The 24,389-nt window shown below is 43.9% G+C and overlaps 1 protein-coding gene across 4 annotated transcripts in view; it reads left to right on the top strand.

Annotated features, from left to right (window-relative positions):
* PKD2L1 (polycystin 2 like 1, transient receptor potential cation channel) overlaps positions 1-24,389 on the top strand; it is a 77,211-nt gene that overhangs the window by 48,892 nt on the left and 3,930 nt on the right. For all 4 annotated transcript variants that reach the window (XM_070780653.1, XM_070780650.1, XM_070780651.1 and 1 more), the window contains 10 exons: positions 16,479-16,606; positions 17,070-17,323; positions 18,256-18,480; positions 18,645-18,873; positions 19,541-19,711; positions 19,894-20,075; positions 20,365-20,485; positions 21,361-21,459; positions 21,671-21,792; positions 23,668-23,794. In XM_070780653.1, coding sequence (XP_070636754.1) covers positions 16,479-16,606; positions 17,070-17,323; positions 18,256-18,480; positions 18,645-18,873; positions 19,541-19,711; positions 19,894-20,075; positions 20,365-20,485; positions 21,361-21,459; positions 21,671-21,792; positions 23,668-23,794 — 1,658 coding nt within the window. The remainder of the gene's footprint in view (positions 1-16,478; positions 16,607-17,069; positions 17,324-18,255; positions 18,481-18,644; positions 18,874-19,540; positions 19,712-19,893; positions 20,076-20,364; positions 20,486-21,360; positions 21,460-21,670; positions 21,793-23,667; positions 23,795-24,389) is intronic.

Here is a 24,389-nt window from a genome sequence, read left to right as displayed (position 1 = left end):
CTGCACCAAATAAACCATTAAATCTCAACTTTTAGATTGTGAATATTTTTTAAAGTTGACAAGCCCCAAGGAAAGTTTGCTTTGTTTTTAATTTTTAAACATTTTTATTTGAAATATAGTTGATTCACAGTGTTGTGCTAATTTATGCTGTACAGCAAAGTAGTTCAGTTATACATATATGTACATTAAAAAATTCTTTTCCTTTTGATTTATCATAGGATACTGAATATGGTTCTCTGTGCTATACAGTAGGACCTTGTTGTTTATCCATTCCATAAATAATAGCTGATATCTGCTAACTCCAATCTCCAACTCCATCCTTCTCCAACCCCTTCCCCCTTGGCAACCACCAGTCTGTTGTCTATGTCCATGAGTCTGTTTCTGTTTCATAGATAGGTTCATCTGTGTCATTTTTAGATTCCACATATAAGTGATATCATACGGTATTTGTCCTTTTCTTTCTGAGTTGCTTCACTTAGTAGCATACTTACCATATCTTCTTGATCCATTCATCTGTTGGTGAATGTTTGGGCTGCTTCCATGTCTTGGCTATTGTGATTAGTGCTGCTGTGAGCATAGTGGTGCATGTATCTTTTTTGATTAGTTTTGTCTGGGTATATTCACAGGAGTGGGATTGCCGGATCATATGATAATTCTATTTTTAGTTTTTTTGAGGAACCTCCATACTATTTTCCATAGTGGCTGTACCAGCTTACATAGGGAAAGTTTGATAATGTGTTTCAAGGCATTCAGGCCCTTCAAAGTGATAATGACATGTCTCTATTTAAATTATTTTAAACTCAGTTCATATGCTAATTACTTAAATATGTCTTCCCTTTCTGTAGAACCATTTGAGAGCCTCTTGTTGTGTACTGAGTGAGCATACCCTATAGTAAAGGAGGTGATGTACTTTTGTGATGTGTCTGAAGCTATGTTCATACATTTTTTCTGAACTGCTTTAATTTTGCAATATTTCATGAGCCAATCAATGATAAGACTACCCTTAACAGACCCTATAACTCCAGACAGAATCCGTTCTTGGCATTGGATGACCATGTAGTTTAGTCATGATATTGATTATCCTATAATCTTCACAGAATCATTGATGCATGCAGGTTGAACAGCAAAATTACAGGTGAAGTCCATGACTTCTATGTCGTGAAATCACTCCTTACCAATGTTACTACCTTAGTCACATTTCTGTGATATTTTGTAAGGATAGTGCATGAAATGGTGGCGTCATAATTGGGGTAGCCCCTATATATGTCATTTATCTGTTTTGCCTCATTTTCAACTTGCTTGGGTCCAAATTTTCAAGAATTCTAACCGTGGTACCCTGTAACTTAAAGGGCTCTTCTCTTAATGCTTCCTCAGATTTAACATGAAATAGCTCTTTGGTATAGCTATAGGCTGTAAAGTCTTTAAACCTCAGGTGTATAGTCCTCTCTATGCCCCCCCCCCCCCTTTTTTTTTCATGATTAGTCTTTGGGAGATCTCAGGCAAAATCACTGAAGAAAACACAGATAAGAGCAAGCACAGTCTTATTCTGTAACCTTCTAGGAAAATATGTGTAAAAACCACTTCGGACATATCAGCTAGGAAAAAACCCCATACTAAGGCAGGTCTTTATGTTATACCCCAGTTGGCATCTTCTCTTGAAACAGTGTGCCCTTCTTCTTAGAGACCAAAGCTCTATATGTCTTATATATCTCTCATGACATTGCTGAAATTCATTTTCTGTCTTGAGCATTCTGGATAACAAAAGAACTATGCTGTTTGGGTTCTGAAATTATGTAACAGTTTACAACCCATCAGCTAAGTTTATATTAAATCTGTAAGAATCAATTGTTTTTGCTCTCCCTTGCATCTGCACTGAGAAATTGAATAGAACAGAGGAGTTCCAGCAGCTAATCATCAGTGCATTCTTGTGGCCTGTTCCCTAGTCCCATCTCCAATCATCTAGGTATCATTTTTTACAGTTGATATAATTTTTATTTTTCACTTCAGTTCAGTTCAGTCTCTCAGTTGTGTCCGACTCTGTGACCCCATGAATTGCAGCACGCCAGGCCTCCCTGTCCATCACCAACTCCCAGAGTTCGCTCAGACTCATGTCCATCGAGTTAGTGATGCCATCCAGCCATCTCATCCTCTGTCGTCCCCTTCTCCTCCTGCCCCCAATCCCTCCCAGCATCAGAGTCTTTTCCAATGAGTCAACTCTTCGCATGAGGTGGCCAAAGTACTGGAGTTTCAGCTTTAGCATCATTCCTTCCAAAGAACATCCAGGACTGATCTCCTTTAGAATGGACTGGTTGGATCTCCTTGCAGTCCAAGGGACTCTCGAGAGTCTTCTCCAACACCACACTTCAAAAGCACCAATTCTTTGGCACTCAGCTTTCCTCACAGTCCAACTCTCACATCCATACATGACCACTGGGAAAACCATAGCCTTGACTAGACAGACCTTAGTTGGCAAAGTAATGCCTCTGCTTTTGAATATGCTGTCTAGGTTGGTCATAACTTTCCTTCCAAGGAGTAAGTGTCTTTTAATTTCATGGCTGCAGTCACCATCTGCAGTGATTTTGGAGCCCAGAAAAATAAAGTCTGACACTGTTTCCACTGTTTCCCCATCTAATTCCCATGAAGTGATGGGACTGGATGCCATGATCTTCGTTTTCTGAATGTTGAGCTTTAAGCCAACTTTTTCACTCTCCACTTTCACTTTCATCAAGAGGCTTTTTAGTTCCTCTTCACTTTCTGCCATAAGGGTGGTGTCATCTGCATATCTGAGGTTATTGATATTTCTCCCAGTGATTTTGATTCCAGCTTGTGCTTCTTCCAGCCCAGCATTTCTCATGATGTACTCTGCATATAAGTTAAATAAACAGGGTGACAATATACAGCCTTGACGTACTCCTTTTCCTATTTGGAACCAGTCTGTTGTTCCATGTCCAGTTCTAACTGTTGCTTCCTGACCTGCATATAGGTTTCTCAAGAGGCAGATCAGGTGGTCTGGTATTCCCATCTCTTTCAGAATTTTCCACAGTTTATTGTGATCCACACAGTCAAAGGCTTTGGCATAGTCAATAAAGCAGAAATAGATGTTTTTCTGGAACTCTTTTGCTTTTTCCATGATCCAACAGATGTTGGCAATTTGGGCTCTGGTTCCTCTGCCTTTTCTAAAACCAGCTTGAACACCTGGAAGTTCATGGTTCACGTATTGCTGAAGCCTGGCTTGGAGAATTTTGAGCATTACTTTACTAGTGCCTGATGAACTATGGATGGAGGTTTGTGACATTGTACAGGAGACAGGGATCAAGACCATCCCCATGGAAAAGAAATGCAAAAAAGCAAAATGGTTGTCTGGGGAGGCCTTACAAATAGCTGTGAAAAGAAGAGAAGTGAAAAGCAAAGGAGAAAAGGAAAAATATAAGCATCTGAATACAGAGTTCCAAAGAATAGCAAGAAGAGATAAGAAAGCCTTCCTTAGCGATCATTGCAAAGAAATAGAGGAAAACAACAGAATGGGAAAGACTAGGGATCTCTTCAAGAAAATTAGAGATACCAAGGGAACATTTCATGCAAAGATGGGCTTGATAAAGGACAGAAATGGTATGGACCTAACAGAAGCAGAAGCTAGTAAGAAGAGGTGGCAAGAATACACAGAAGAACTGTACAAAAAAGATCTTCATGATCAAAATAAGCATGATGGTGTGATCACACCTAGAGCCAGACATCCTGCCATGTGAAGTCAAGTGGGCCTTAGAAAGCATCACTACGAACAAAGCTAGTGGAGGTGATGGAATTCCTGTTGAGCTATTTCAAATCCTGAAAGATGATGCTGTGAAAGTGCTGCACCCAGTATGCCAGCAAATTTGGAACACTCAGCAGTGGCCACAGGACTGGAAAAGGTCAGTTTTCATTCCAATCCCAAAGAAAGGCAATGCCAAAGAATGCTCAAACTACTGCACAATTTCACTCATCTCACACGCTAGTAAAGTAATGCTCAAAATTTTTAGTTTTAAAAAACTTTTATTATTTTGTATCGGGGCATAGTGGATTAACAGCGTTGTTAGTTTCACACGTACAGCAAAGTGACTCAGTTCTACAGAAACATGTATCTATTCTATTAAGGACTTCCCTCGTGGCTCAGCTGGTAAAGAGTCTGCCTGCTATGCTGGAGACCTGGGTTCCCTCGTGGCTCAGCTGGTAAAGAGTCTGCCTGCTATGCTGGAGACCTGGGTTCTCTCGTGGCTCAGCTGGTAAAGAGTCTGCCTGCTATGCTGGAGACCTGGGTTCAGTCCCTGCATTGGGACGATCCCCTTGAGAAGGGAAAAGGTACACACTCCAGTATTCTGGCCTAGAGAATTCCATGGATTGTATAGTCTATGGTGTTGCAAAGAGTTGGACACAACTGAGCGACTTTCACTTCACTTCACTGCATTCTATTTAAAATTCTTTTCCCATTTAGGTTATTACTGAATATGAGCAGAGTTTTCTGTGCTATACAGTAGGTCCTTATTAGTTATCTATTTTGTATGTAACATAGTGTGTACATGTCAGTCCCAAATGCTTAATCTATCCCTCCCATAAACCCTTTTACCCTAGTAACCATAAATTCATTCTCTAAATCTGTGAGTCTGTTTCTGTTTTGTGAATAAGTTCACTTGTATAATTTTTTTAAGATTTCACATACAGTGATAATCATATGATATTTGACTTTGTCTGATTTACTTCACTTAGCATGATAATCATCTAGGTATCTTATTTCGGTATTTCATCTCCTGAGACAATCTGTTGCATTGATTCAGGATGGAAAGACATTTATAAGTCTTTCTTACCCCTGTCCTAAGATCTCAGAGCTACCAGAAACTTTAGGGAGATCACTGGTTAGTTTTTGGATTCATTTTCTCAGAATGATCACCTTTAGCCTTATTGAATTCCTTCAAAAGCAACTCCTAACCCTTTGGCCTTGAATCTGATTTCCTAAGAAGAAACTGACTATATGTAGTCATAGGTTGCTCTAGAACTTTAATCTTTTTAACTCCTGAAAGGCTTAAAAATGCTCATGGACTTAGTTACCAAAGCAGCTGTGACTGATCTAGTTCTCTCAGCTGTATCCTCTTAGATACACCAATATGAAATTCTTCAGTCAACACTCTGAGGACTTAACACTTCCTTCATTTCCAGGTCCCAACTTTCTTCTGCCTACAGTCCATCTTAAGAAACATAAAGTGTTTGGAATCCAAATTTGGATAATCCAGTAGCATGAATCAGAATGTGTGAGTAGGATGGCAGGTAAAGAAAAGAATGAAGGGAGGAATTGCCCAAGAAGAACAACAAAAAATTTCTTAATAGGGAATGTCTTACTAAGAGAAGGAAAAATGTTCTGTGTATCCAGTAAATGATTTTAACAAGAGATCTGTGATTAGACTTGACTTTTCTTAGGACAGGAATTTCGTGGCTAACAGCTTGCTGATTTGAACTCTACCTTTTTCCCTCTATGCCTATCCTAATTTTCTTAGAAAAACTCCTTTTGGAAAGTACCCTTCTGATATGGATATATTCATATGAATTGCTTCTGTTGGGATATTAGTTTAGCTGCAATAACAGTGGCTTTAATAAGACAGAAGTTTGTTTCTCTCTCATGTAATAATCTGAGGTATAAGCAGCCCTGGACTAATGTGGGGCTCCATAATCATGTGGGGCCCAGGCTCATTCTACCATATTGCTTTGCCATCCTCAACATATGGCATCTGTCTCATGCTCTAGCTCCTGCGTTTATGTCCATGCTCTAGGCAGAAGGAAGTAAGAAAGTAGAAAGGGAAAACATTTTACTTCTTTTTAAGGACATAAGTCAGAGCTATACGTGGAAACCTATCACTTCACTTTTATTCCATTGGCCAGAAGTTACTCAAATGGCCACTCTACCTAGCTGCAAGGGAAGCTGGGCAATGTGGTATTTAGTTTAGCAGTCATGTGCACCTAGATAAAATTATGTTACTCTACAGAAAGGAGAGGAGATGTACTGGGGAATAGCTAATAGTCTATGCCAGGTAAAGGGAGAATAAATCTTCTTCATAGTTTGGCAGGAGAACAGCAACAGCTAATGGAACCTAGAGAAATCCCTGACATAAATCATAATGGAGGCTGATGAGATCTGATTTTTTTTTTCCAGTAGGAGTATTCAAATGTTTATTTAAGCTCTTGTGAAACTATTTTAGAGATTGTTGGGGAGATATTAAAGAAGGGTGAGTTTCAGGGCACTGTATTTTATTTCACAAGAAAGTAGAATTGTCCTTTAGGGACAACCCTAGACCTTGTTCACATGCTCAGTTGCTCAGTCTTGTCCGACTCCTTGCCACCCCATGTACTTCAGCCCTCCAGGCTCCTCTGTCCATAGAATTTTGCAGGCAGAATACTGGAGTGGGTTGCCATTTCCTACTCCAGGAAATCTCCCCAACCCAGAAATCAAACCCACATCTCCTGCATTGGCAGGCAAATTCTTTACCACTGAGCCACCTGGGAAGCCAATCATAAACCCCATTTCCCTCCAAATTATTTATGTGACCAAAGCCAAAAGGGATCCAGTGTTCTAATAAATAGGTAGAGATATTTCAGAGAGCTTCTCAGCAAGCCAGGTGATAAGAGAGGCTCAGGAAAAGGCCATCAGAGGAGCTAGAGGTTAAATATATAGAACTGGTAAAGCCCAAGGAACTTCCAGTTCTTCTGCAATTGGAGGATGGATAGAACAGTGGAAGTTCTATCCACATGATGACTGCCAGGGCCGGAACTGGAGTGAAAGAGACCTGCAGTTTTCTAGAGAAGCATCTGCAGTGCTTTTCCTCAGAGCCAGCCAGCTTAGGAAAGAGTAGCTGGCTTTTAAGTGTCAAAAACTTGAAGACATAGATTTTCCAGCAGAGGAGTAGTGTAGACACATAAAGGAATTATACACTTGCTGGTGGAAGCACCTCAGCTCTTCAAGCTACTTTGTCAGTTAGTTGAGAGAAAGGATCTCATTCCTGCCCAAGGAGAATGCTGTTAGAAAAGGATGGTTGCTGCTGCTGCTGCTGCTGCTGCTGCTAAGTCACTTCAGTCGTGTCTGACTCTGTGGGACCCCATAGACGGCAGCCCACCAGGCTCCCCTGTCCCTGGGATTCTCCAGGCAAGAACACTGGAGTGGGTTGCCATTTCCTTCTCCAATGCGTGAAAAGTGAAAGTGAAGTTGCTATGTTCCCTTAAATAGTAATTAGGGACAGGGAAGGAGCTCCGAGGTGGGTGATGATGACCTATATGACAATCACCTGGGAAAGGAAAAGAACAAAGCAACTTCTGACTAATTGCTCTGAGTTGGAAAGGTCTTCCAGCAATTCAAAGAAGAGGACAAGAACATTCAGTCTTTACTATGAACACTGGAATGGGAAAATCAAGTTATTACCCAAGCTCATGATGATTAATAATAATTATTACAGTCATACTTACTTAATAATATATATTTGTGCCCTACCTATGTCCAAAAGGAGTCTGAGCCAATTTACATTAAGAAGCACAGATACAATAAAATATAACCCTTTAAAACTGTAATAAAAAGACCTAGCAAAAGAAGAGAGAGAAGGGGAGGAAGATAAAATGAACAAAGGCACTACAAATGAGAGCAAAGCCTGAGGTTCCTGGCAACTAAAGCAAAGAAAACACAAATGGATTGAGTAACACAAATGGAATTCTCATTGTAAGAAAGAGAACACCAGTTAATAAGAAGATGCTAACTGTGGAAGAATTGGCTTTGTTGGATTTTGTATATAAGGGAAATGGAATATCATAATGGATAAGTTCAGTTCAGTTCAGTTCAGTTCAGTCGCTCAGTCATGTCCGACTCTTTGCAACCCCATGAATCGCAGCACGCCAGGCCTCCCTGTCCATCACCAACTCCCAGAGTTCACTCAGACTCACGTCCATCGAGTCAGTGATGCCATCCAGCCATCTCATCCTCTGTCGTCCCCTTCTCCTTCTGCCCCCAATCCCTCCCAGCATCAGAGTCTTTTCCAGTGAGTCAGTTCTTCGCATGAGGTGGCCAAAGTGCTGGAGTTTCAGCTTCAGCATCATTCCCTCCAAAGAAATCCCAGGGCTGATCTCCTTCAGAATGGACTGGTTGGATCTCCTTGCAGTCCAAGGGACTCTCAAGAGTCTTCTCCAACACCACAGTTCAAAAGCATCAATTCTTCGGCGCTCAGCCTTCTTCACAGTCCAACTCTCACATCCATACATGACCACAGGAAAAACCATAGCCTTGACTAGACGGACCTTTGTTGGCAAAGTAATGCCTCTGCTTTTGAATATGCTATCTAGGTTGGTCATAACTTTCCTTCCAAGGAGTAAGCGTCTTTTAATTTCATGGCTGCAGTCACCATCTGCAGTGATTTTGGAGCCCCCAAAAATAAAGTCTGACACTGTTTCCACTGTTTCCCCATCTATTTCCCATGAAGTGATGGGACCGGATGCCATGATCTTAGTTTTCTGAATGTTGAGCTTTAAGCCAACTTTTTCACTCTCACTTTCACCTTCATCAGGAGGCTTTTTAGTTCCTCTTCACTTTCTGCCATAAGGGTGGTATCATCTGCATATCTGAGGTTATTGATATTTCTCCTGGCAATCTTGATTCTAGCTTGTGTTTCTTCCAGCCCAGTGTTTCTCATGATGTACTCTGCATAGAAGTTAAATAAACAGGGTGACAATATACAGCCTTGACGTACTCCTTTTCCTATTTGGAACCAGTCTGTTGTTCCATGTCCAGTTCTAACTGTTGCTTCCTGACCTGCATACAGATTTCTCAAGAGGCAGGTCAGGTGGTCTGGTATTCCCATCTCTTTCGGAATTTTCCACAGTTTATTGTGATCCACACAGTCAAAGGCTTTGGCATAGTCAATAAAGCAGAAATAGATGTTTTTCTGGAACTCTTTTGCTTTTTCCATGATCCAACAGATGTTGGCAATTTGGGCTCTGATTCCTCTGCCTTTTCTAAAACCAGCTTGAACATCAGGAAGTTCACGGTTCACATATTGCTGAAGCCTGGCTTGGAGAATTTTGAGCATTACTTTACTAGCGTGTGAGATGAGTGCAATTGTGTGGTAGTTTGAGCATTCTTTGGCATTGCCTTTCTTTGGGATTGGAATGAAAACTGACCTTTTCCAGTCCTGTGGCCACTGCTGAGTGTTCCAAATTTGCTGGCATATTGAGTGCAGCACTTTCACAGCATCATCTTTCAGGATTTGAAATAACTCAACTGGAATTCCATCACCTCCACTAGCTTTGTTCATAGTGATGCTTTCTAAGGCCCACTTGACTTCACATTGCAGGATATCTGGCTCTAGATAAGTGATCACACCATCGTGATTATCTGGGTCCTGAAGATCTTTTTTGTACAGTTCTTCTGTGTATTCTTGCCACCTCTTCTTAATATCTTCTGCTTCTGTTAGGTCCATACCATTTCTGTCCTTTATCAAGCCCATCTTTGCATGAAATGTTCCCTTGGTATCTCTAATTTTCTTGAAGAGATCTCTAGTCTTTCCCATCCTGTTGTTTTCCTCTATTTCTTTGCATTGATCGCTGAGGAAGGCTTTCTTATCTCTTCTTGCTATTCTTTGGAACTCTGCATTCAGATGCTTATATCTTTCCTTTTCTCCTTTACTTTTCACTTCTCTTCTTTTCACAGCTATTTGTAATGGATAAAGGCAATATTAAAAATTTGTGCTACTTTTGATTGTTTTTTATATCTGCCTTTCTTAAAATCTGTATAATATCCTTATTCTATAAAGGCAATTTTTAGGAGTAGGGATATAAGCAAATTTCATGATATTCTAGAAACGTGACTTCAATAAATAAAGTTCAGAAAGTTTTGCAAAATGAATGATGGGTGTGTTCCTAGAATATCCTCATCATCAGTTGGCTTGGTCACCAAGCCCTCTTTCATATAGGGCTGTAATGTATTTTAATTAATGTAAACTTTGGCACAGATATGCTAGTCATCCACTGCTTTCTAGAGATGTTCAGACAGTAGCAGAAGCTTTTTTAGCTCCATTTTCCTCAGAAATAATGCAATCTTTTTGAAAATGTCTTGATTTCCATATAACTAAGGACTGTTACAATAAAATAAAATCCAGTGAAAACAGGCTTACACCTGAATGGCACTTTTTGTCCAGATGAAGATCCAAAGGAGGGCAAGGTTCAGGGTTGATCAATCCAGTTGCTTCATGACTTAATGACATCATTACTTATTTCTGTTATTCAGTTTGTCAGCTGCATGATCAGTTTCATCCTTCGTCTGGATCATCTGGGGCTGTCTTATTCATATCTAGCAAGACAGAGGAGATCCCCAAAGGTTCCAGAAATCTCTTTTCATGAGTCTTTGATCTGAAATGTATTAGATGCTCATCTCTGAACCAATAATGGTACCAAGGGAGAGGTATTTGTGGAACAGCTTAGCCCTGAGCCCCCTGTCCAAGTCCTAGAGCCAGGGGTGGATTCAGCATCTGGTAACATAGGTGAGATGATCAGGAGAGATGTGATACCTCAAATAAAATAATGGTATGAACCAAGAAAGGATCTTAGGTAAGCAGTCACAAAGCCCAGTAGAGCATCCAGCACCTGGAAATTTCAGCTCATGACTTGAAAACAAAAATGTGGAAAGATTTTTTAAAATGAGTTTCTAGTCTATTATTATTATTATAGCATTAATTGAATCTATTATACTTTTCATTAAAAGTTCATTTTTCCTTTAAATTTTTACATGCTTAACATTTAAAAAATATTTAAATGTAGTGATAGCAGGGAAACAATTTTGCATTCTGCTTTTACTAGCATTTCAATGGCTGTATCATACTCCATTAAGTGTCTCAGTGATATAATTTACTTAACTATTGCTTCTCTGTAGGACACTTAGGTTGTTTGTAATTTTTTGATATTGTGAATAACCCAAGTAACAATTTTATGCATGTGATTTTCCCCCTTCTTTGGGACTCATCTATGTCAGAATGTGATTCTTGATACAGATTTATGTACATTTTCCATTTATACCAGAATGAAGAAATTCGAAGTTTCTTTTAAGGTGTTGCTATTTTGAGTTTACCAACTGCTTTCATAGTTTGCCTCCTGAGTCAAATGTCAAACTCTTCAAATAGTTTTCTTATAAGGACACCTTATAAACCTGTACCATCCTAATCATTTGTGTTGACTTTTGGAAGGAGAGCCAGGGTCTGTTATTATAAAGATGTTGAGTAGTAGAGCGATATATTATGTATAATATAGAGCAATGGCTAAATTTGTGGTCCTTAGAGTAAGTCAGACTTGAGTTTAAATCCAAATTCTACATGCTTGCTGTCTGATCTTTGGACAAGTTATTTAACATTTTGGATTTCTGTTATCTACATAAAATACAGATAGTTCCTACTTTATGAAGTTTTTTTTTTTCTTCAGGATTATGGGAGACAATGTATGCAAAGCCTGGTGACTAATGAGTCAGTAATGGCGATTATTCGGAGAAGGCAATGGCACCCCACTCCAATACTCTTGGCTGGAAAATCCCATGGATGGAGGAGCCTGGTGGGCTGCAGTCCATGGGGTCACTAAGAGTCAGGCACGACTGAGCGACTTCACTTTCACTTTTCACTTTCACACATTGGAGAAGGAAATGGCAACCCACTCCAGTGTTCTTGCCTGGAGAATCCCAGGGAAGGGGGAGCCTGGTGGGCTGCTGTCTATGGGGTTGCACAGAGTCGGACATGACTGAAGCGACTTAGCAGCAGCAGCAGCAATGGTGATTATTGTTATTATTCAGCAACTGGAAATTGGATCTGAAGCTAAAGTTAAGAGATATGATATAGTGTGTAGGAGAACTTAGTATCTATCTAAGAGAAAAAAAAAAAAACAAACGGAGAAGGCAATGGCACCCCACTCCAGTACTCTTGGCTGGAAAATCCCATGGATGGAGGAGCCTGGTAGGCTGCAGTCCATGGGGTAGTGAAGAGTCGGACATGACTGTGCGACTTCACTTTCACTTTTCACTTTCATGCATTGGAGAGGGAAATGGCAACCCACTCCAGTGTTCTTGCCTGGAGAATCCCAGGGAAGGGGGAGCCTGGTGGGCTGCCATCTATGGGGTCGCACAAAGTCGGACATGACTGAAGCGACTTAGCAGCAGCAGCAGCAAGAGAAAAAAAAAAAAAATCAGGTTCTCTGTACTGGATGGCCACCTGGTCTTAAATCCCTTTCATAGCATTCTCATGCAGTCATTGTCCAGTATCTGAAAATTTCCTGGAATGAGGCCCTCACTACACCAGACAGGTGGTTTAGCACTGACATTTGACATACTGACAAATTCGAATTCCTCCCCATTGCTTGTCTTTCTCTGCCCTAGTGTTATCTTTTGAAACATATGAGGCCGTTCCAGTCCTTCACTGGATCTTAAAGGAAGGAACTGGAAAGGCCAGCCACTGCCCATTGTAGAAACCCCCTCAATGTGATCCTCAGAACGTGGTCCTTTGCTGACATTGTCAGAGGTGAAATGAATGTTTGTGAAGTGGCCTATTTCTTAATAGGAAGCACTCATGGATTGGAGGTTCTGCCATTTATGGAACTTAAGTTTTCCCTTCTATAACTTCTACCTCTTGGATATAGTGCCATCCTTGATTCCTGGCTCCCTTAGTTTATTTACCCTGGGCAAGTGACTCTAGCCCTCTGAGAGTGGAGAGTAGGGGAAATAATAGCACCTAATACATTGGGTTGTTGTAGGATTAAGTGGAATAGTCATGTCAAGCATTTAACATAGAGCATATAATAGGTGGATCACAATAAACTGTGGAAAATTCTGAAAGAGATGGGAATACCAGACCACCTGATCTGCCTCTTGAGAAATCTGTATGCAGGTCAGGAAGCAACAGTTAGAACTGGACATGGAACAACAGACTGGTTCCAAATAGGAAAAGGAGTACGTCAAGGCTGTATATTGTCATCCTGTTTATTTAACTTCTATGCAGAGTACATCATGAGAAACGCTGGACTGGAAGAAACACAAGGTGGAATTAAGATTGCGGAGAGAAATATCAATAACCTCAGCTATGCAGATGACACCACCCTTATGGCAGAAAGTGAAGAAGAACTAAAAAGCCTCTTGATGAAGGTGAAAGTGAGAGTGAAAAAGTTGGCTTAAAGCTCAACATTCAGAAAACGAAGATCATGGCATCTGGTCCCATCACTTTATGGGAAATAGATGGGGAAACAGTGGAAACAGTGTCAGACTTTATTTTTCTGGGCTCCAAAATCACTGCAGATGGTGATTGCAGCCATGAAATTAAAAGACGCTTACTCCTTGGAAGGAAAGTTATGACCAACCTAGATAGCATATTCAAAAGCAGAGACATTACTTTGCCAACAAAGGTCCGTCTAGTCAAGGCTATGGTTTTTCCCGTGGTCATGTATGGATGTGAGAGTTGGACTGTGAAGAAGGCTGAGCGCCGAAGAATTGATGCTTTTGAACTGTGGTGTTGGAGAAGACTCTTGAGAGTCCCTTGGACTGCAAGGAGATCCAACCAGTCCATTCTAAAGATCAGCCCTGGGTATTCTTTGGAAGGAATGATGCTAAAGCTGAAACTCCAGTACTTTGGCCATCTCATGTGAAGAGTTGACTCACTGGAAAAAGACTCTGATGCTGGGAGGGATTGGGGGCAGGAGGAGAAGGGGACGACAGAGGATGAGATGGCTGGATGGCATCACTGATTCGATGGACATGAGTCTGAGTGAACTCTGGGAGTTGGTGATGGACAGGGAGGCCTGGCGTGCTGCGATTCATGGGGTTGCAAAGAGTCGGACACGACTGAGAGACTGATCTGATCTGATAGAATAGGTGTTCTGAGTATCAGTGGGCATTTGACTAGGTGAAACCATTTTTCTCAGAATATATAGTCTTTACTGTCTTGGATAATAATCAGAGATGTTATGCTTCCTCCATAAAGGGTTGAGAACCAGTTCAGAGCAATACTAATTCTGAGGGGTAATTTAGAATTGAAGAGAAAAAGATATAGCTGTGAGTACCACCTAGTGGTCTTCTAGAAGTATAACAATTTAATCAGCAATGTCAGGTGGCACAGTAGTAAAGGAATCTGCCTGCCAATGCAGGAGACGCCAGAGATGCGACTTCGATCCCTGGGTCAGAAGATCCCTTGGAGATGGAAATGGCAACCCACTCCAGTATTCTTGCCAGGAAAATTCCATGGACAAAGGAGCCTGGTGGGCTACAGTCCAGGGGGGTCGCAGAGTCGGCTATGACTGAGCACAGCACAGCAGCAGTATTTAGGAAAAGTTCAGCTCACTGACCATCAGTTCTAACTGTGGTAGGCTCTCAGCAGACAGAAGAGTTTGATTTCCAACCCGTTTTCCAGATCCAGATGAGCTGAGTCTGAGTCCTCCAGAAAATAAGGGTAATCACAGATTTTATTTAGAGAGAAGTCAAGTCATCTCTTGGAATTAGTAGAGTGGAATGGGGAAATGTGAAATAATAATGCTTTCTTTTTGCTGATTTCTCCCTGGAAGTGAATGATGTTGCTTGTGCATAATCTGAGACCACTCATCGGCCTCTCTTTCCTCCCAAGTTGTCAGTGAACTTCAGTCCACCCCAGGGCATTTCCTTTCCAGATGGGGTACTGGAAGAAAATACGTTCCAAGATTTGAAAATGAAAATTCTTAAAGGGAGTTGCTCACAAGAAGCTGACAGTCCTACTTTAATTTTAAAAACTTTAATTACAGATGTACAGAAAAGTTACAAGAATAATAGAAAGAGTTCTTATATGTATTTCACCCAAATGTCTCAAATGTGAATATTTCACTGTGGTTGCTTTTCCTTTATCACTCTCTCTTTGTCCACCTTCTACACACACACACACACACACAAAACTATTTGAGAGTAAATTGTAGACATAATGCCCTGTTATTCCTAAAAATAAGTAAATGATCAAAGTCAGGAAATTATAAACGATCCAGTGCTTTTATCTAATGAACACACCTTATTACAGTCTCACCAGTTATTCTACTAATAGCCTTTATAGAAAAAGGAAAAAGTATGGCCCAAAATATAATCCTAACTAGATGATCATATTGCATTTCATTTTCATGATTCTATAGTCTCTCTTAATCTTTAAAAGATTTAAATACTTTAAAAGTATTTTAGGACAATTTCTTTGTTTTTCATGACCTGTCTAAAAATAATTGACATATTATAAAAATTTTACAGAATTATGGAAATATTAAAGAGTTTCATACTGAATAACATAAATAATAAATTAGTGAGGAAGTAGAAAAAGCTCTTCCTGGAGAGAATGCCAGCTAATAAACACAGAAGGAATGATAGAATGAGCAAATCACAGCTTGACAACTGGAATAATAATAATTAGGCAAAAGTCATCAATGGGTGATAAACTTGCAGGTGAAACATTGATGAATAAAGGATATTTACATAGTTTCAAAGTATTTTCCCAAAAAATATGTGTTCGTTACAAAGAGAAAAATAATATATGTATATTGAAGAAAGCTGGAAGACACCATCTTAACAAGGGATCAAAGCTAGTGTCACCAGTAATATGCAGTTAGACAATTTGTGCCTCCTGATATCATGCACTGAAAAGGGCAGTCTCACTCTGGTATTCCTGACCAAACATGCATAACCTGGATTTAAACACAAGGAAACACCAGACAAATCTCATCTGAGGGGCAATCTATAAAGTAAATAGCTTATACTCTTCAAATTCTGCCAGTTAATCAGAAAATTTGTAACTTCCCTTGACAGCCCTACTTTGGTCTAGATGTGTGTGTCAAGGTGGTCAAGGGGGATCTGGTTCTTCAGGACAAAGGCCAGGTTTTATTTTGATCTTGGAATGCTCTGAGTCCCTCTCACAGAACAGCTGTGCCCAGCAGATTGCACTAGGGCCAAAGGTGCCATGCCTAGCTCCTACTCCAATGGCTGCAGAGTCACTGACTCCAAGGTCCAGGATGCCCATCTCCATGGCAAGGCATTTGGCCCTGGCTTTGGCATACTCGAGTTTGGAGGCATTTTTCCAAGCGCATTAATATAGGACAAATAAAGGGAAGCACTACCTGATGTAGAATGTAGAAATTTTTTGGCTCTGGGGAGTAAGAACTAGGAAGTTAAGCTGGCTCAGGAAGAGAAAAGTGACTATTTAGAATGACAATGTCAAGAGACAGTTACAGTGGAGTTTAGTCTTTCTGAGGGGAGTTGGGAAGAGAGGAGGAGAGCTATAACTACAACTTTCCCTTAATTCCCTGGTTTCCCAATGCCACTGTAAGCCCCTTAGCCAACTCTAGAGGGGTAGATCCCATTCAGGTAGCATCTTTGACCTCAGGCAGTGGCTATCTTCTCTCTTCCGGATAATGGAGAAGGAAACAGTGTTCAGGACACAGCCTCTTGGGTTGGTTTCTAGTGACCTATGGAATGACAAGCTCCAGTGCCTATTACTACACCAAAGTGATGTCTGAGCTCTTCTTACATACCCCATCGGACACTGGAATCTCCTTCCAGGCCATCAGCAGCATGGAGGACTTCTGGGATGTGAGTATGAGATCTCCTCTACCCCTCCCCTCTTCTTCACAGTGGCCTAAAGCCTGAGGCCATGGGCCAGGTTTCAGGGCTGTCAAAGGGTAGATAAGGCCATATCCAGAGACAGGGCATTCCAGCATTAGGCTGAGTCATGGGGTCAGGCAAGAATTAATGGGTCAGACTAGACAGAGTTCAGGTGGTGATAGGTTAGAGATCGGGATGATAATCAGAGAGTCAAGTCAATGCTTAAACTAGTATTGAGAGTCAGAGGTAAAGCAGAACTTCAAAATGTATTTTAAGTAAAGAGTAAGGCCACATCAGGCTGAGATTTGGCCAGAGTTCATGGCTAGGCTGAAGAGCCCAACAGAAGCAGACTGGAGACAAGCTGGAGGGGGTCAGTGAGTATGGGAAAAGGGAATTCTAAGGGTAAGAGTCAGCAGAGTCTGGGTCAGGTTCAACCCAGTTTGTGATCTAGTTTGCCCAGGGCCCATTACTGGACAGCTTGTATTGGACCAAATGGTACAACAACCAGAGCCTGGGCCACGGCTCCCACTCCTTCATCTACTATGAGAACCTGTTGCTGGGGGTTCCGAGGCTGCGGCAGCTGCGGGTCCGCAATGACTCCTGTGTGGTGCATGAGGACTTCCGCGAGGACATTCTGAGCTGCTACGATGTCTACTCCCCAGACAAGGAAGAGCAACTCCCCTTTGGGCCCCTCAATGGCACAGCGTGAGTGAGTCCCCCAACCAGTGTCGCAGGGCTTGCCCCTCTGAGCCTGATGCCATCCCAGGCTTGGGAACCATTTCCATTCAGACTTAAAGAGCCTTGGGGGTACTTGGTGGGGCGGTGAGAGGCGTCTCTCTGAGACCCATCTGTGACTGTTTGGAGACCCTGGTCTGGGTCATTGAGGAACAGAAAAGGTATGTGAGCAGACAGAGCCATAGCCTTCAGAGTTGTCTTCACACACAGGTCCCTGTCACAGCTGCCCTACTCTGGAGGCAGTCTTGCCAGAGGAAGCATCCTTTCTTGCCCAGAAGACCCTCCTGGGTATGGAGAATGGATCCACACAAGTCATGGCTGGAAGGGTCTGACCCTTGGAGCTAATAGGGGAAGGCAGCAAAGGGCCAAGGATGGATGAGGCATTAGGGAAGAAAAGGGAAAGGGTGAATAGGACAGGAAAGAAGAGGAAAGAAATAAGGGTTCAGGGAGGAAAGTTTGTGGACAAAACAGAGAATCATGAGGCTAAGTAGCCAGGTGCACATGAGAAGAAGGGGTCTTTTCTGGGCTACATGCTTTCCTCATGGGGACTACTCAGGCTGGAGTCAAAAGTGGACTTGGGTTTATTATCTGTAGACTTGGGTGACATTGTAAAATATCAGGAGATTTACATTTGAACTTCACTTCAGCCACTAACTAGCTGGATTATCTCAGACATCTGAGTATTAGTTTCATCCTCTGTAAAATATGAATAATATTTTTCCTTCCTTCTCAAATAGTTAGGTTAAACAAGATAATATATGTAAAATGTATATGCGATATATATAGGTAATATATATGAAACAATAAAGCCCAGACAGTTATAAAATGCTGCCATTGCCTTGGGAGTCCAGCTTCTGGGCCTGGCTCAGACCTCTCCACTCAGGTGGCTTCTTCTGTGACAGATGGACCTACCACTCGCAGGATGAGCTGGGGGGCTCCTCTCACTGGGGCCAGCTCACAAGCTACAGTGGAGGTGGCTACTACCTGGACCTTCCAGGATCTCGACGGGCCTGTGAAGAGGCACTCAAGGACCTTAAGGAGGGCCTATGGCTGGACAGGGGCACTCGGGTGGTCTTCATCGACTTCTCAGTCTATAATGCTAACATCAATCTTTTCTGTGTTCTGAGGTGGGTCCCCTTTCCCTGCCTTCCCTCTGTCACCCATGGTTCCTGGTTCACCTCTCCTCTGCTGGAGACCCTTCCTTAAATGTGTTCCCTGTGGTGGGGGAGGGGAGAGGATGGGAGGAACTGTCCCAGCACAGGCCCCACCAGACACCCCACTCCTCCCACAGACTGGTGGTGGAGTTTCCAGCTACAGGAGGTGCCATCCCATCCTGGCAAATCCGCACGGTTAAGCTGATCCGCTATGTCAGCAACTGGGACTTCTTTATCGTTGGCTGTGAGATTGCCTTCTGCATCTTCATCTTCTACTACGTAGTGGAGGAGATCCTAGAGCTCCGCATCCACAGGCTTCGTTACCTCAGCAGCATCTGGAACATTCTGGACCTGGTGGTCATCTTGGTGAGGGACAGATGTCCTAGACTTGGGACACCTGGGGTGGTGCAGGGAGGTCTACCCTGAGAGGGGCTCCCAGTTCTTCCTTCTGACATCCCAAGTCCTTGGGACTTCTGGTCAAATCACTGTGTAACAGCTCCCTAATCCAGAGGCTGATGTGCCCCAGGCTCGGCCCTGGAAGAATCCTATCTCCATGTTTCCTCTCCCTCCGGCCTGTGATCCAGGCCCTGCTTCTTTTTTGTACCTGACGTTATGTTCCTCTTCTGTCTTTCCCCCTCATGACCTGTCCCCTTGAAACTCCTGCCTTTTCTCTTCTATTAAAATTTTCTGCCTCTTCATCTTCGTCTCCTTCCTATTAACAGGACACATGCATGTCCAACCAAGGCTGGAAAGAGGTGGGGGAAATAAAATTGCTTGGCTCCATCTCTCCATGGTCCTTTACAATCTACATATTTACCACTGGCCTCACAGCCTTCTCTTGGACTTTAAGCTGTTCCCCCAATCATCCTATCCAGTTCCACTTGAACCTAAGATAGTCAACCACTCAGCAGGGAGAGAGGTGTTTTTCTACCTACCTGTCTTACCCACCCCAGGTCTCCCCTGGGACTTCATGGTTGAACTTCCCTTGAGATTCTCTTGACTCTCTGACACTCCCCAACTCTCGTTGTGACAGCTCTCCATTATGGCTGTGGGCTTCCACATATTCCGAACCCTCGAGGTGAATCGGCTGATGGGGAAGCTTTTACAGCAGCCAAACATGTATGCTGACTTTGAGTTCCTCGCCTTCTGGCAGACACAGTACAACAACATGAACGCCGTCAACCTCTTCTTTGCCTGGATCAAGGTACCTTGGGGCTCCGCACCCTCAGCAGCACCTCAGGGCACGCATTCTCCCTTCCCTAGGACTTGTCTCATTTTCCTTGTCTGGTTTTGGCAACTCCTGTGGCCTCCCTAGGCCCCCGGAGTGGACTGTTTCAGGCTTTCCTCTTTCTTCCCTAATTACTTGGTTCAATATGGCCCTTTCAGATATTCAAGTACATCAGCTTCAACAAGACCATGACCCAGCTCTCCTCCACGCTGGCCCGCTGTGCCAAGGACATCTTGGGCTTTGCCGTCATGTTCTTCCTTGTGTTTTTCGCCTATGCCCAGCTGGGCTACCTGCTTTTCGGGACCCAAGTGGAAAACTTCAGCACTTTCGTCAAGTGCATGTGTGTGTCCTTCCCCCTCCACTCCTCCCTGGCCCCTCACCCTCTGGCTCTAGGGGTGTGTGTATCCTTGGGGAATTTGGGTGGATGTGGATGTGGGTGTCTCTGTGCTTAAAGCATCTGGATGAGTCCCCAGAAGCCCTAGTGTGTGTGCTCAGCATCTCTGACCTTGTTCTGTCTGCATCAGATTGGGTCAGGGGTCTGAGTTCACTGCAGAGCAGTAGGGAGGGAAGTGGGATGGCGTCAAGGTTATGGTTGGGCTCAGGGTGAAGCCCAGGCCATGGTGTCTCAGCTTCACTCAGTTCCGGATCATCCTTGGGGACTTTGACTACAATGCTATTGACAACGCCAACCGCATCCTGGGACCTGTTTACTTTGTCACCTACGTCTTCTTCGTCTTCTTCGTGCTCCTGGTGAGGGTCCCACTGAGGGATGGGGATTTGGGAACATGAGGAGTGGAGATGTGAATGGCCTGCAAGGTGGGGTTTTGTCCCCCACTCCACCCATGTTCTACACTAATAATTACGGAGGGTTTCTCAAACCAAGGATGGAGAGGTGGGGGGCGAGGAGAACCTCTGTATTTTCTGAAGGTTGGCCAGTGTGTGGTCAGCACAGTTAGGCAGTTTGCAGAGTATAAAGGAATCTGCAGGCTCCCTCCCTAAAATCAAACCCCTGTCCTCCAAGGATGGAAAGAGAAGGAAGGCTACTTCATGGGGAGAAGGGCCTGCCCTTGGAAGCTTTTCTGCCTATTTTCTAAGACCCCCTTTCCCCTGGGGCTCTCTGGCTCTTTCTACTACCATTGTTTGGTATTTGCTCTCTCTCCCTGCCAACCATGAAAGATCTGTGTTTGATTTTTGTTAGAAAAGCCAGCAGGTTTCTTTATTTGATTGGTGGACAGGGATACAGATATGGATTTGGGGATAGACGGTGAAGAGAGCACAATTTTACTCTCACCTTGGAAAGTTTCTGGCTTCAGTGACAAGCAGACCCTTCCATGAAGGGGGCCTGTGGCGTATGTTGGGGTATCTTTGTGGCCGGATTACTGCAGCAGGAAGGGAGGACATCAGGTTGATGAAGGGGCATGACCCCCACTCCCACCCCCACAACAGAACTGTGCTGAAAGCCTGGGCTCTGGGGACCCTGAGATGTGGGGATCAGTGGGCTGCAGAGATGGCGCTGGAGGTATTGGCCTTTTTGGAACACATGTTGGGACGTTCATAGGGTCCGTGGGCTTGATGCTGTCAGTGGATCTGGAAGTGAGGACTCTGGTCCCTGCTTTCTCCTCCAGAACATGTTCCTGGCCATCATCAATGACACATATTCAGAGGTCAAGGAGGAGCTGGCTGGACAAAAGGATGAGCTACAGCTTTCAGACCTCCTGAGACAGGTGACTACTCAGTCTCCTTGAGCCGCACATGTACATCAGGGCCCAGGTCAAGGCTCTGTGTCCTGGTCTGCGCCTGATGGGTTAGGGGCCTGTGCTCTCGTGTGCCTTCAGCTTATCCCTGGGATCCTGTCACCCTGTGAGTGCAGGTGGGGACAAGAGATGAGGAGGAGGTTGCAGGCGGGAACCAGGCCTGTTTCTTTTCCCTGTCCAGGGCTACAACAAGACCCTACGGAGGCTGCATCTGAGGAAGGAGCAGGTTTCAGATGTGCAGAAGGTCCTGCAGGCTGGGGAGCAGGAGATCCAGTTCGAGGACTTCACCAACACCTTGAGGGAGTGAGCAAGCAGAGATCCAACCTTCTCTGACATTGATCTATAAGTCCTTGACCCTCAAGCACATGCCCTTTGCCTATAACCCTCCAATCTTGGCCCATGGGCCTCTGACCTTGTTTTACAGGCCTTTAACCTTGGCTTATCGGAGAAGGCATGGCACCCCACTCCAGTACTCTTGCCTGGAAAATCCCATGGATGGAGGAGCCTGGTGGGCTGCAGTCCATGGGGTCTCGAAGAGTCAGACACGACTGAGCGACTTCCCTTTCACTTTTCACCTTCATGCATTGGAGAAGGAAATGGCAACCCACTCCAGTGTTCTTGCCTGGAGAATCCCAGGGACGGAGGAGCCTGGTGGACTGCCGTTTATGGGGTCGCACAGAGTCAGACACGACTGAAGTGACTTAGCAGCAGCAGCAGCAGCAACCTTGGTTTATAGGTCTCTTATCCTGACCTTCAGAACTGTGCCCCTGGTTTAAAGGACTCTGATTGTTCTATTCTGGACCTTGTTGAACAACCCTTAGCACTAGTGTAATACCATGATTCCCTAATCATTGTATACATGCCTCACTCCCACAAAACTCTGAGCTTAATTCTATGCTCCCTCACAAACACAGGATTATTTCCTTAGCCATCCTCTCCCTGCTTCTCAGTTAAACATATTAATAAACATTGATCAGATATATTGTGAGTACCAGCTGTGGGCCAGGCATATAATTAAATGAGATAATCTTTGTCTTTCAGGAATTCACAGACATATAAGCAAATAAACAGAAATCACAGAACAGTGATTCTGTTCCACAACAGAAATAACTAAAAGCAAGGGAGCATGGAGGTATAAAAGCACATACAAAGGCAAAGAGGTCTGAAACTGAGCCACATGCACAGGACTAATAAGTAACTGAGCATTGTAAGGCAGTAAATGAAAGGTTGGGCAACGCAGACGAGGCGGAGAAATGGGCTAAGGCCACATTGGGAAAAGCCCTGAACACCACTTCTCTATCCAAAGAATACGGTGCCCAGGAGAGGTTTTAAGCAGGGAAGGAGTATAGTTAGTCTTGTACTCTTTTTTTTGGGTGGGGGTAGGGGAGGGGCCGGAGAAGGCAATGGCACCCCACTCCAATACTCTTGCCTGGAAAATCCCATGGACGGAGGAGCCTGGTGGGCTGTAGTCCATGGGGTCGCTGAGTCAGACACGACTGAGCAACTTCACTTTCACTTTTCACTTTCATGCATTGGAGAAGGAAATGGCAACCCACTCCAGTGTTCTTGCCTGGAGAATCCCAGGGACGGGGGAGCCTGGTGGGCTGCCGTCTATGGGGTCCCACAGAGTCGGACACGACTGAAGCGACTTAGCAGCAGCAGCAGCAAGGGAGGGGCATGCAGTGCAGCTTTCGGGATTTTAGTTCCCTGACCAGGGATCAAACCTGGGCCCTTGGCAGTGAAAGTGCAAGTCCTAACCACTGGACCGCCAGGAAATTCAATAGGCTTGTACTTTAGAATAATGTAACTCTAGTTGCATTATGAAGAATGGATTTCAGGGGTAGGTAATGAAGGGAAGGCCACAGGGCAGTGGGTAGGGAGCAGGTAGAGGGTGGGTTATTTGGAGGCAAAGAGATTTTGCAGTAATTCTTTTAGGAGATCCTGAGGGCCTGAACCTAGTCAGCAGGAGTCAGGGAAGGAAGAAATAGATTCAAGGGATTGTGTGAGGGGTTTCAAACCACTAGACCTTGACATCCTGGCTTTCTCATGTGGCCCCCTTTGTCTCTAGAGAGCAAGACTCTTGCCAGAGTCTAGCAAAAAAAAAGAGTGAGGAGTCCATAATGGAGAGCTCACAGCCATGGCAGGTCAGAGGTCATTTCATCCCCCTGTTCTCTTCAGGCTGGAGCACACAGAGCATGAGACGACCAAGCTCACGGCTGCCTTCACCAGGTTTGACCAAGATGGGAACGGCGTCCTAGACGAGAAGGAGCAGAAGGAGACGCAGCAGAAGCTGGAGGGGGAGAGGGTGAGCCCAGGCAGCTGGTGGAGAGGCTACAAGGAAACTGCTCATCCTCCTCTTCCTGCAGCACACCCCGAACACTAACCAACTTGGAAATCCTCCAATGGATGGGCGGGAAAGACCTCTCTAGAATAGTGGTTCTCAAACTGCTGTGTGGTAGAACCCCCTGGAGAGTTTTAAAACATCCTCATGCTCAGGCCACACACTCCAGATCAGAATCTCTGGGGGAGTCAGTGGGGGTCAGCCATCATTTGTTTTCGATGTGGTTCTGCCAGAATTGGACACTGGCTGTTTTTTTTTTTTAATTAATCAATTTATTTATTCATGGCTGTACTGGATCTCTGTTGCGGGCTTTCTCTAGTTGTGGTGTGCAGGCTTCTCATTGCGGTGGCTTCTCTTATTGTAGAGTATGGGCTCTAGGACATGTGAGCCTCAGTAGCTGTCGTATGTGGGCTCAGTAGTTGCGGCTCCCGGGCTCTAGAGCACAGGCTCAGTAGCTGTGGTGCATGGGCTTCGCTGGTCCATGGCATAGTGGGATCTTCCCCTGTCAGGGACTGGATCCACGTCTCCTGCATTGGCAGATGGATTCTTTACCACTGAA

Source organism: Bos indicus, chromosome 26, assembly GCF_029378745.1.
Source record: "Bos indicus isolate NIAB-ARS_2022 breed Sahiwal x Tharparkar chromosome 26, NIAB-ARS_B.indTharparkar_mat_pri_1.0, whole genome shotgun sequence".
NCBI classification, from domain to species: Eukaryota; Metazoa; Chordata; class Mammalia; order Artiodactyla; family Bovidae; genus Bos; species Bos indicus.
This window is presented reverse-complemented; position numbering and strand designations above follow the sequence as displayed.